The sequence below is a fragment of the Boleophthalmus pectinirostris genome, unplaced genomic scaffold (assembly GCF_026225935.1).
Source record: "Boleophthalmus pectinirostris isolate CB_2022bp ecotype Guang Dong unplaced genomic scaffold, ASM2622593v1 HiC_scaffold_21, whole genome shotgun sequence".
Taxonomy (NCBI): domain Eukaryota; kingdom Metazoa; phylum Chordata; class Actinopteri; order Gobiiformes; family Gobiidae; genus Boleophthalmus; species Boleophthalmus pectinirostris.
The window spans coordinates 35,451,477-35,464,365 of record NW_026571175.1 but is presented as its reverse complement, the minus strand read 5'-3'; the positions used below and the strand labels follow the sequence as shown (position 1 = coordinate 35,464,365).

At 42.4% G+C, this 12,889-nt stretch overlaps 1 protein-coding gene across 1 annotated transcript in view; it reads right to left on the bottom strand.

Annotated features, from left to right (window-relative positions):
* LOC110160392 (3-hydroxyisobutyrate dehydrogenase, mitochondrial-like) overlaps positions 1-12,889 on the bottom strand; it is an 89,099-nt gene that overhangs the window by 26,543 nt on the left and 49,667 nt on the right. The window contains exons 5-6 of the mRNA XM_020925031.2: positions 6,532-6,665; positions 4,495-4,571 (exon numbers count right to left, since the gene is read on the bottom strand). Of these exons, the coding sequence (XP_020780690.2) occupies positions 4,495-4,571; positions 6,532-6,665 (211 nt within the window). The remainder of the gene's footprint in view (positions 1-4,494; positions 4,572-6,531; positions 6,666-12,889) is intronic.

Here is a 12,889-nt window from a genome sequence, read left to right as displayed (position 1 = left end):
GCAGTTCGCATAAAGTTTGTTGCGATGTCGGACGAGAATCCACGACCAGTTCGCCGCAAAAGAAAGTCCGTTTTTGAGGTCGCTGAAAGAAGAAGAGAAGGAGAAAAGGAGCGAAGACAAACTGAGGTGATTCTTGGAGATTCCTTTCAGTGACTGCGCGACTGAAGCAGACAAAGGGTCTAAAAACTGAGGTGTCGGTCTCTAAATTATTTCTAGAGGGACCTGTGGAGGAGGAAGGTGGTGTCAAGGACTGTCGCTGGATTTCTCTTTCCTTAAAAAAATCCTCTATACAACCTTTAAATCTCCGATCGCAAACACTGCAGCGGGATCTGTCTGCAGACCACAGCTTATAAAGTTGTGAGCGAGATCACGTCAGCTGTTTTCTGTCTACAGTAAAACGAGTCGCACTGAGACTCTTAAAGTGTTCAAAAGATCAGACTCTGCACTTCTAGTTTAGATACAAGTCAAAACCGTGTTCAAAACTTCAGATACAGGATTTTTAAAGCGTAAAATATTGGAGATAAAGTCCACAAGAAGTAGAGTCACTGTCGTTAATCTGCAGCTTCACCTCGATCCGTGCGCTGTGTGGATGTAAACAGACACACGTGAGGAACTACTCCCACCTTTTTACTTTTAAAGAACGACTCAAACTGGATTCACAGCGCCGTTTTGTGGACTGAGGATATTATTTATGGAGAAAAATTCTACGGATAATGTGGAATGAGGACTCTACACTTTAAATTTACCAGTTTACGAGAGGTGAGTAATAAAGTCTTCTCATTATTTTCGCTGTGTCCCGAGTTTGTATCTTGCGCCTCTGTGTCCGTCACTCCTCTGCCCCTGACGCTCTGGTTTATTGTCCGTTACCGTAGCGTTGCTCATGTTTGGCGGTTATGATCTGACAGAGCAGCTCACAAAGACACCACACACACACAAAATGTCTCCTCGAACTCCGGGGGAAGCAAATCGCAGCCAAAATCGGGCAAATTCTCCTGCAGAGTGCGGCGGCCTTTAGGCTCAAAACGCTGCCGACTTCAGATAAAAGAAAATAAAACTCTGAATTGCGGTTGTGATGTGATCTCGTTCTGATATTTAGCGACAGTGAGATTCTACGCTCACACTTCGGGCCGCGCTATAAAAGGAACCGGTCGTGGCTCAAAGAGACGATAGTTTCTGATCCATGAGGGAAACGTTTATGAAATTGAACATGAATAAAACAGTAAGTCATCCCCGGGAGTGAGCGCGGACATGTCTGTGGTGTTTTTCAGCCTGATGTGACAAAGCTCCACTCGGAACGGCCGACTGAGCACGAACACGAGGCCAGAGGAAGGATTAAAGAGAGAAGCAAAGAGTGAAACAAAGCAAACAGCGCCCGCAGTGTGTTACGTGTGTATGTGTGTGTGTGTGTGTGTGTTTGCATGTACGTGTGTGTGTGTGTGTGTGTGTGTGTATAAGAGAGGGAGCAGTCATAATTGTCATGCCAGGCCATCCAGTGCTCTCTCAGAACGCCACGCTCAGCTGAACACGGCCCAGCTCCATCTGAGATCAACAAATTAGCTCCAAAAGTGTGTGTGTGTGTGTGTGTGTATTTATGTGTGTGTGTGTGTGTGAGAACAGGTAAAGCACACATGTGACGAAAGGCCACAGCTCCAGTCTGGGATGAGACGGTGTGTCTAAATTGGCTGTGAGTGTTTCTCTGCATACGGGAGCGGCCCCAGTGCACCGTGGGAGCTTCATGACGGCGTCTCTGGACTTGGGCTAAACGGTTTTAAGAAAAAAATGTATAGCGATTTTTCTGGCAGATATTGCGATTTTAGTTTCATCCATGTTTTTTTTTTTTCAAATCCAGTTTCAGTGCACATGAACATTTGCAAACATCACAGAAACTTACATCATACCAGGTGTGTGGAGTTTAAAAACACAGTGGAGCACGTCCTGAATTACCCATAGAACTATCATAAAATCTGAAGCTGAACCCAAGATGGCATCGTGTTTTTTTCAGTGGTCTGTCCTCATTGGTGCATGGGCCCAAAAATAATTTTCTCTTCCATATTTACTTCCTCAACCAGGACGAGCTCCTCCCACCGTGTGATGTCTGTAACCTGCACAGCGTGGAGCGTTTGGACCAATCAGAGTGAGAGCTGCTAGAGCGGCTCAGAGCGGCGAGGCCCAGTCTGACAAAGATCATTTTAAGGAGTCACGAGGATTTAAACATTTAAAAAGTTAATGTTGTGAAAATAGAAAAGAGTTCAACAAAATATGACCTTTGTGAAAGTCAGATGCCCTGAAGAACACGGACAGTCTGAATTCACAAAAAATGCTTTGCGCTCTGTGCGAGAATTCCTTCTGCTTCAAACTACCGGAGCTGCAGTACCTGGAGTGGCCACTAGTCAGGATATAGGGGGAGGGGCTTATCCAGTTTTTATTATAGATCCATGGTATTACCACATGACATCACAAGGTGGAACAGAGTGTTTTCTCTTTGAGGGAAGAACTCCGTCTAAATGTGCAGGTTTGTGTGTTAAACATGTGTGAATGAAACAAAACACAACTCCAGGTCTGTTTGTGACGAGGAAACTACAATCAGAACACAAATCAGAAAATAGCTACTAACTACTTCTATCAAGTAATTTATGTCCTATAGTAGTTTTAATATGAATTTTCCAACAGTTGAGATTTACATTCTCAATTTCTCTCTTATTTCCATGTGCGTCCAGATAAATCAGACCAAACACAGGAACAATCATCAACATCTGAACAGGGAACAGCACAGGCACACGTCCACACTTATGGAATGAGAGCAGATCAGAAGAAAGAAGGGGTGGGGCTAAGTGCAGAAGGGGAGGGGCTTAGGACAGCAGTGGGGGAGCGCACAGCAGGGAAGTGATCATCTGGCGAAGAAGTAACCAAAAAGTATTGATCATGGGGGAAGTGCAGACCTCAAAGTGTAAAGGGCTTTTTTTTTTTCTTCTTTTCAAATCAGGTCTGAGGTATTTGGGGCAAAGAACAACATCATTACCCATATTTCTTTTACTCTGACTAGGGCTGTCACGATACTAACATTTCTGACTCGATTTCAACAATAAAGAATATAAATGGACTCACTCAAAACCGATTACAATACAGATTCTGATACCAGCTGTATTGTATTTTAAATGTTTTGGAGCATCTTAGAAATCACAGGACATCTTATAAATTATGCTTTATTTGACACCAGTCTTGCTATATTTATTGCTGCTCATTTAGAATTGATTAATTATCACTATTTATATCTTTTCTCTTTGTTATTATATTATATTGTGATGTTAGAGCTCCTGTGTCCAAGTCAGTTCTCTTGTGGATCAATAGTTTGTCTATGTCTAAAAGTATATTTTTTATTTTGAATGTTTCTATTACACTGAAAAAACCTTCAGCCTTAATCTGAGTGGGTTTGCATCTCTACAAACTTGACTCGGATCTGACTGACTCTTGCTGCTCCTTTGATTTGTTTTACCATAATGTGGAAGATAAAAGCTACTGTATATGGAAAACGTTGAAGTGATGGTTTTAACTTTATAGTTCTAACCTATTAACTGCCACCTGCCAGATGTAAACGTTTGTAGTAGATTTACTCACACAGAGTTTGGGGCAGAGTTTGGGGCAGAGTTTGGGGCAGAGTTTGGGGCAGAGTTTGGGGCAGAGTCTGGGCTGTGTTGGGGCAGTGTCGGGGCTGGGTTTGGGGCAGCTTTTGGGGCACCGTCGGGGCAGAGTTGGGGCTGTGTTTGGGGCCATGTTGGGGCAGTGTCTGAGGTCACATTGGGGCAGTGTTTAGGCAGCATTTGGGGCAGTATTGGGGAAATGTTTGGACCATATTTAGGCAATGTTTAGGTAGTGTTTGGGGCAGTGTTTTGGCCGTGTTTGGGCAGTGATTGGACAGTGACTGGGGCTGTGTCGGGGCAGTGTTTGGGGCCTTGTTGGGACAGCATTGGGACCATGTTGGGGCAGTGTCTGGGCAGTGTTTGGGGTAGCACTGGTGCATCATTGGGGCAGCATTGGGGCAGCGATTGGGGAGTCAGGGCCGTGATGGGGCAGCGTTGGGGCCGTGTTGGGGCAAGGTTTGGGCCGTGTTTAGGCAGTGTTTATGCAGTATCAGGCCATGAAGTGTTCCATTGTGCGGTGATGAGGCCATTATGTGGTTAGGGATGAGCGCCCTGACAGCTCTGTAATAGAACTCTATCAGCAGATGGAAATCAGGAACACAGGCCCCGCCCACTCATCTATCTCACTCAAACAGACACGCCCCTTTTTATGACTCAAACACACACGCCCAAATCCTCTCTGGAGCGGGCCCCTCTCTGCTAAAGACTCTTAAACCATGAGAGATTTTGTTGTTACAATCACCAACAGAGCCCAAAACAAAGTCGCCATCCTCTTGTTTCCAAACGTCTTACGGTTTTGTGACGTAAGCGTGAACAGAGCTCGCTGTGCAGGTCTATAAATGTAACGGAGCCTCACCTGATTCCGAGGTTCATGGTCTCCGCGGTCCCGATCATCCCGATGGCGAGCAGCATGTTGTTGCAGATTTTCGCAGCCTACAGGACGAAACACAGACAAACAGGAAAACAGGGTCAAATCAAAACTGTAGAACTGTTGGAATAAGCTTTCATGAATCTGCGTCATGACAAAAAGTAAAGAAAAGCAAACGAAAGTCATGTTCTGTAAAGCGATGGTGACCTGGTGCTCACTTGTGCAAAAAAATTTTTATTAGAATCTGATTTCTTGACCTTAAGTATTACTTAAATGGGACGAGACAAAATTTCTACGAGACGAGACAAGTCACGAGATTTGACAAGATTTCAATATAATTTCTCATGAATAATGTGTACCACTTAGTTCGCAAGTTCGGCTTCATAATTTTTCATTTATTTAATTTATAGTTTTGCATTAAGACACGCTTTTTGGAACTAAATCTCATCAAGTGAAGTTACTCAGCAAAGTTAACTTTTTTTTAACGAAGGCAAATGTAAAAATATAAGGAAAGAAAATCTCACAAGATCATTTTTTCTCACATGACGAGATTTTGTCCCAATTGTATTTAAATGAAAACTATCAAATCTCATGTGAGAGATCAGAGAGACCATGATAAGAAATTGAATGAATTTGCTTTTTCTTTCTCTTTCTTATAAAATTAAAAAATCTGAGCAAAACATAGAACTCAGGAATTCTGTACTGAAGTCTCCACCTTCAAGAAACTGCTCAAAACCCGACTATTTAGAACCAGTTTTAATGTCTGACCCACTTTAATCATGCTTATATTTTGTCCTGTTACCTAATTTTTAAATATGAACTTTTTCAATTGTATTCTTTGTTCAGCGTTTTTGAGTGTTTAGAAAAGTGCTTTATGAATAAAATGTATTATTATTATTATTAATATAGGGTTAAAACATTTTGAGAAAATAATTTACATTTTTTGGGTGAGGATTGTGTTTGCAGATTTACCTGTTTACAATTTTCGGTTTAATCTCACGCAGGAGTATTACACTTAAATTAAAACATTAAAGGTCTTATATTACATGAAATTTGACTCTTGGAAGCTGTAAGCAGTTTTATAACGCTGATACGTCGTCCAAAAACAGACCTGGAGTTGTGTTTTGTTTCATTCTCACGTGTTTGAGTGACTCTGCTTTATTAGTCTGTCTACATCTCCTCCTTCTTGTATCACCACGTGACATCACAAGGTGGAACTTATCATTTTCTGTTTGAGAAAAGCACTCCTAAGCCTAAATCTTCAGGGTTTGTGTGTTTAAACTTGAAACAAAAAACAACTCCAGCTCTGTTTGTGACGAGGAAACTACATTTTAAGTCTGTGCAATAAACTGAATTTTTATCACAATTTCGATTTGTGTGTCAAACGATCTCCAAACTCATAATCAAGTTGAAATTATTTCAAGCTTAACAAAGTTTTATATAAATAACTATATTTATTATATTTTTAAAAAATAGAGATTGTAGAACAGCTGGATATAGAGTCTATTTTGGATGCATTTATGTGTTTCTGTGCCTTATTTCTTGCTCAAAGTTTTATTTTATTTTATTCATTTTATGTTTTATACATCGCAAAACTGCCCTAAGGTTCAGATTTGTAGCCTGAATTTATTTTTAATTTGAAAGTTTCGTGTAAATTATCAATAACAAAGTGTTTTTTGTTGAGAGAGAAACGCTGAATAAATGCATTGTTTGAATAATCGCGATCTCAATATTGACCAAAATAATCGTCAATCAATCAATCTAACTTTATTTAGAGAGCACTTTTAATACAAAAAAATGAAACACAATGTGCTTGTGATAATGATTTTTTCCATAATTGATCAGCCAGAACAATTATGACATAAAAAACTAATATGGGCATTTAAAATATTCTCACTTTCACTTTTTTTGTTTTTGTTCTGTGCATTTCCCGATCCCAGAGAATAAAAACATGAAAAAGCTGTAGAAACCAAAACAAAACACCTGTTACGACGGTGTAGAAGTGGACCGGTGAGCTGGTCTTACCTGTCCTGACCCCACCTGGCCGCAGTAGACCACGTTGGCTCCCATACACGTGAGCAGCTCCTGGGCGGCCGTGTACTCCTCCTCTGGACCCCCCACCATGAACGTCAGCTTAGCCATACTGGCGGCACCCACACCTGCACACAAAAGAGAGAGGAAAAGGAGGTGAGTGAAGAGCTGGGCCAGAACAGGAGGACTCAGGTGCATCATCTACATCCATCTCGACCGCTTTGTTTACTGTTGTGCTCTTCCACAAAAGGACCCAGACGGACGTGACGAGTTTGAGTCTCATTGACCCGAAGAACTTTTTTTTTTCCCATTCGAGTCAATCAGACCTAAAAATTTATTTTCAAATAAATTCTTGCCAGGCGAGAAAATAAACTTTTGGGTCTGATTGATCCGCCCCAAGAGAGCGGGAAGGAAAAAAATAAAATTCTTCGGGTCAATGTGACTCCAAGGAGAGCGTGAGGGTTAATACGATTTCACATTGGTTTAGTCGTGTTCAGCAGAGTTTGAGATCAGGACTGTGAGTTTGGATCAGGACTGTGAGTTTGGATCAGGACTGTGAGTTTGGATCAGGGCTGTGATCCAAACACCATCAACCACAGACCTCCAGCCCCAGCACAGGTGTGTTCGACTCTCGCTGAAGAATATGGAGCAGTAAACCGTAAAGGACACTGTTTGTCAGCAAGAACCGCAGCGTGAGTGTCTGTAGAAAAGGTCATACGTGAACTCATACTCTCTCTTTCTTTCTCTCGCTCTCTCTCAAAGGGACAGTGAGTTTTCCTCTGGGGAGCTGTGGCCTTTTGTCCCGGGGCAGCAGCTGTGCCTGGGGCTCTGGGCAGGACCCCCCCCGGTGGACCCCTCATGGGCGGAGCGCTGACAGGACACGGGGTAATTAAGAGCACACTTTATCATGTTCAATTACGTGTGGTTGGTCCTGAGGCTTAAGGAGCGCGCCGTGTTCAGACAGTTTAACACAAACGTTTAACACCGAGGCCGAGGAGGGGGAGGTCTGACGGGGGGTCTGCAGGGCACCGCCACCAGGTCACAACCAGGGACATAACCAGGGCACAACCAGGGCACGACCAGGGCACAAACCAGGGACATAACCAGGGCACGACCAGGGCACAACCAGGGACACAACCAGGGCACCACCAGGGCACAACCAGGGGGGCACCACCAGGGACACCACCAGGGTTCTGGGGTTCTGGGTTCTGAAATTTCTTTTCAACTTTTCAAAATAAACACAGATAAATGACAATCTGCTGTCGACGGAGCCGTTTATTATGGTTTTTAAAGGAGCTGTACCTGATTTTTGCTGCATCATCACATTAAAGCTAACAACAACCAGCATGCTAATGGCACACTTCCTGTTTTGCTGACAATAAAACACTTAGAATTGGATGCAGACAAAGGTATCAAGAGCTGCTTTTATAATATATCCGTACTGGGATAAAATGTAATTGCCTAAAGTACTTAATCCCCGTCCACACTTGTTTGTATTCAAGTCGTTTTCGTTGTGGATACAGTGTTTGTTCACACTAATCAGATGGAAAATGACTCCAGAGACGGAACAATTTGGTGCCACCAGCTCCCACAAATTCATCTGAGTACAGATCTTGACTGTGTGGACGCCTGAAAACACTGATACTCTGACGTATTAGCTCTAGTTGCGTCTTTATTGGACCACGTCACTGTGACTTGCTCCTTCCTAATTCACTGGGTTCGTGATATCGATCATGTGACGCTATTGTGGAAAATAGTTTAAACAAACCAGAGACAAACCGAACCTCATCGTCGGTCAAGGAAAAGACTTTTCACGGTTGCCATCTTCCTCGGCTCGAAATCGGCTGCTGCAACTTCAGACACTGAGCTTCACTTCCTTGTTTTTACTGCCCATGTGACGTTGTGACACCAGCCTAGTCATGTGACCAGTGTTTCAGGCAGTTTCACGTTACTGTGTGGATAGCGAAAGCTTTGATTGCTGACACAAAAAAACGAAATGTCTGTACGCAAATCTTTTCCGATACGGTGATACGTTTTAGTGTAAACATAAGATGGGAGTGATTGACAGGTGGGTTAACCAATCAGAAACACGCGTTGTCCATCCGTATCCAAACAAATATGGCTGGAAGGCTTTGGATTTCTGCAGAATCTACGAGTAAAGCACTAAACTAATGTCTAATGTTAATCTGAGGTGAGAGAAGTTTGATTTGGTTCAAAATGATGGGTGACCATCCTTCGTTTTACATGAGTCGCTGAAATTAAGAAATCTGATTAAACGACCAGACTAATATCCCCCGATATAAAAAAATAATAATAATACACACAGATTAGTCGGGATTTCCAACTGTTTTGTATCAACACTGCAGTCTACAATGTACAGAATGTGAAATGTCCCATCCACTCATGTTATCGTTCAATTCTAAATATCTGAAAAAAACATATGTGCAAAAGATCAGGGACTAGGGTTGTCAAACGTATCAAAAATCAGAGACTAATCAATACCAAAACTAGTATTGAAACTAGATACTCATTTTTCACAGGTAGAGATACTAAAAAACACACCATTGACAGGACAGAAGTGAGCCTTTCCTGAATAGTTTTAGAATGATCTGGACCTGTTTCAGAAAAAGTATAATAGCACATAGACAAGTGTAAGTCCATGGACCTGGTTTAGACCTGGTTTAGACCTGGTTTAGACCTGGTTTAGACCTGGTTTAGACCTGGTTTAGACCTAGACGACTGAGGGATCACACAGATATAAGGACACATGGGGATAATATTGAGAATCACGATGTACTGTCTAAAGAAAGAGTGTTTTTATTCATTTATTTTTTTAAATTATCATTGTTGTATCAGATTCGGTATTGAGTATCAAGTCTATTGGTTAGATTTTGATTGATTTTGATCTTGTAGCTTTAAATATGTGGCAATACCGACACCAGAGACAGCATTTATATCCTTAAAACGAAACAGAAATAAGACTGAACTGATCCATATGTGTTTAGTAGCTCTTATTTATCGCTTGTTTAACATAAAAACTATGTATAAATACAGATTCAAACCTTACGAGAGTTTCTAGGCGTACTACGACCAGTAAATAACCTTATTACACCAATTTACAATGACGGAACCGATATTTCGAAGCCGATACCCGATCCAGGAAATTGTTCAGTATTGGCGAAATGGCGTGTGGATTTTTCGCATCAGTTCCGGCCCCATAAGCAGAGTTTTGGCGAACGGCGCTGGGGCACGATAGTTCCTTACGCAGCAGCTGAAACAGATGAAGTCAGCTGGACACGTCTTCAGGGGCCCATCGCGCTCTAATGAAAGGCCTCTTAACAGTGAGAGCCTCATAATGTCGCTGTTAATAATTAAAAGGGAATTAGCCGAGACAAAACAGCCCAAACGCTCGTCTCCTCCTCCAGCGCTGCGCCGAGTCGAAGAGGAAGATGAAGAGGAGGAGGAGAGATACTGTACGGGTAAACAGGGTCCATGAGATCGCCCCCTCCCCCGTCTCTCCTCTCTAATTGGCCGCTGTTGTCAGAGTATGATAATATAGTGCTGCGTGGAGCTGTCACTGGGTTATTAGGGACTACAGCGGCATAAGGACATCACACAGGAACATATGGTGCGCAATATGTACAGCTCACATATTAAAGGGGACGTGTTACGGTTTAGGGTTTGCGCCCTCTGCTGGTGATAATGGAAATAAACCACAAAAATAAACATGCTCGCAGATTGAATGGTAAACGGTCACGTTTTTATACAGCGCTTTTTCCACCTTCAAGGCTCAAAGTTTTTACAACAAGGAACCGCTCACACATTCATACACCAGGTTACACAGACACTGGGGGTGAGGTGGGTTAAGTGTCTTGCCCAAGGACAAAACAGCAGCATTCATCTTTGGGAGCTGGAATCGCTAAGCCAACCTGTGGGTCAGTGGAATAAATAAATAAATCAATTAATCGTACTATAACTTTTAAGAAGCTCAATAACTTTTCTGGATGCAATAAATTCTGTTTACATGTTTGTTTGTTTTTCTCGCTCTCTGTCGCTCTCAAAGAGACAATGTTAGAAGCTTCTATCGCTCTCTGACTCCCCTCGTTAAACAAGTGTAATGACGCTTGAACCAACGTGCGCTGTGTTTATCAGCACAGCAGATGCGTGCGCAGCCTGAGTGCAGAAAGCGCCGCTGTCTAACACAAGCGCCGCCGTCAGAGCCAAAACAGCTCATCGCCGTGTGACAAAACGCGTCATGATGCCGAATCAACACTGGGGAGTGGGACACGTCTCAACAGCCACATGCGTCAAATGCAGCAAGCGAAACGCAAACAACGAGAAGAAATGTCTCAAACTCCAACAGCTGATAAACCCAAACCCGATCGACACAAATAGCCCTGCCCCCAGGAGAGCCTGAAATCCACTGAAATCCCACAAGACACTGACACGACACCAGACAGGACAGAGGCTCCCTCATAACAGAACCAGGATCCTGTGTCGTGGGTTCATACGAACATTTAAATGACCAAAATGACGAGGCTCACAGCACCAACCACAGAGAGACGAGCCAGAATATTCCAGTGTAAGTCAACAACTAAAATCACTTTTAAGGGCAATTTTGTTACAGAGACTTAATAATCCATTTCATTTATTGTTTTGTTTGTGTTTGGTTCAACAATGATTTTGGTCAAGTGCATTTTTGTGAACAAGTTCTTGCTGTAAACCAGACACATTAGGCTAGTCCTGTGTTAACAAGTCTGTTTTATTTAGGCCTAGTTTTTTGGTTCCTGTGTTAAATGTTCTATAGAAAGTCAAGTTTATTGATCTTTGAAAGGGTGTGTTTGCATTTTTATTCCATGGTCATTATAATAGTTGAAATTGGTCTCAAAATGTCAGTATTATCGTTTATCGCGATGAATTCTTGGTCCAGTTAATCGTCCAGTAAAATCTGCTATCGTTACAGGCCTAGTTGAGAGCAGGATTCGAACTGCCAACCTTCGAATCAGTGGACAGATATCAAAATGCATCCAAACGTTTTCTGCTGTTCAGACTGACACCTGCACCAAATGGAAATACCAAAAGTAAAATAATTTTTGTCAAATCAATTCAAAATACTCAAAACACCTCACATCACCCAAAACCTCCAACCAAAGACAAAACAGTCTGCCTTGTCTCTACTGGGAGCCACGTTATGGTCCTAGAGATGTCGAACATTCAAACTGCACAAATCTGTTAATCTATGCAAATATTCACATCATGAAATCGATTTTAAATTTTAATTGTAGAATCAGTCTGAGTGAACAAGTTCCTTCTGTTTTATTCATGACCACAACATTAGTTTTGTTCAGTGTGTCACTAATGCGTCGTCGTTGTTCGTCTTTAAGTTTTCATCTTTCTTCTCTTGATAGTTGTGGATAAATTGTTCATGTTAGAATGTTTATCCTTCGTGGAGTTTGCTGGTTGAAGATTTGGTGATGGGGCAGATTTATGAAGCTGCTGGAGACACACATTTACACACACATTTTGCCACAGAAAACCATTAACTGGAAGTTCCACAAACCTACAGTGGGACACTTCCAGCCAATGTGAAAAAGGTCTATAAAGTTTGTCTAAGTCTACATCTATGTCTATGTAAAGTCTGCTTTTGAGTTTTGCTGCCACAAGGAGTTAAACCAGAGCTGAAAAATTGGCACTTTTGGCCAAGGCGTCCACCTGTGACTGTGACTCTGATTTAGTCCTGGTTTAGTCCTGGTTTAGACCTGGTTTAGACCTGGTTTAGACCTGGTTTAGACCTGGTTTTAGTCTTGGTGTTAGTTCTGGTTTAGAGGCTCACAGGAGGAAGCGCGGTTTACGCCGCGTACGCAAGAAAACACGATCCACACGCGGCTCACAGGAGCACGTCGGTGTCCACGCAGTAACTACGGAAGGAAACGTGGTCCGCGCGTTCTCAGGTTAATGACGATGATGAAGGTGTGTGTTTGTGTGTGTGTGTTTGTGTGTGTTTGTGTGTGTGTGTGTGTGTGTGTGTTTGTGTGCGTGTCCCCTCATGTGGCGGGTCATTATAGGACAGTAGTGCAGACATCATGAGTCTATGCAGGTTGTGTTCAGGCAATATTATATTTGTTATTATTTTTATATTTCACGTCGGGAGAATAAATTCCAAGACACGAATGTGTTTTTACCTGTGCACTGCTGCTCTGTTCTACTGGCTCTTCCACCTCGTCCATTGTGCGACTGACGCTGCGAACGTGAACATGACGTTTACATCGCTCTTACTGTGTGCGTTTTGTGTGGGTTTCCGGCAATGAGTGGAATTACCGAAATAAAAAAATTTATAAATGTGTTTTGTGTG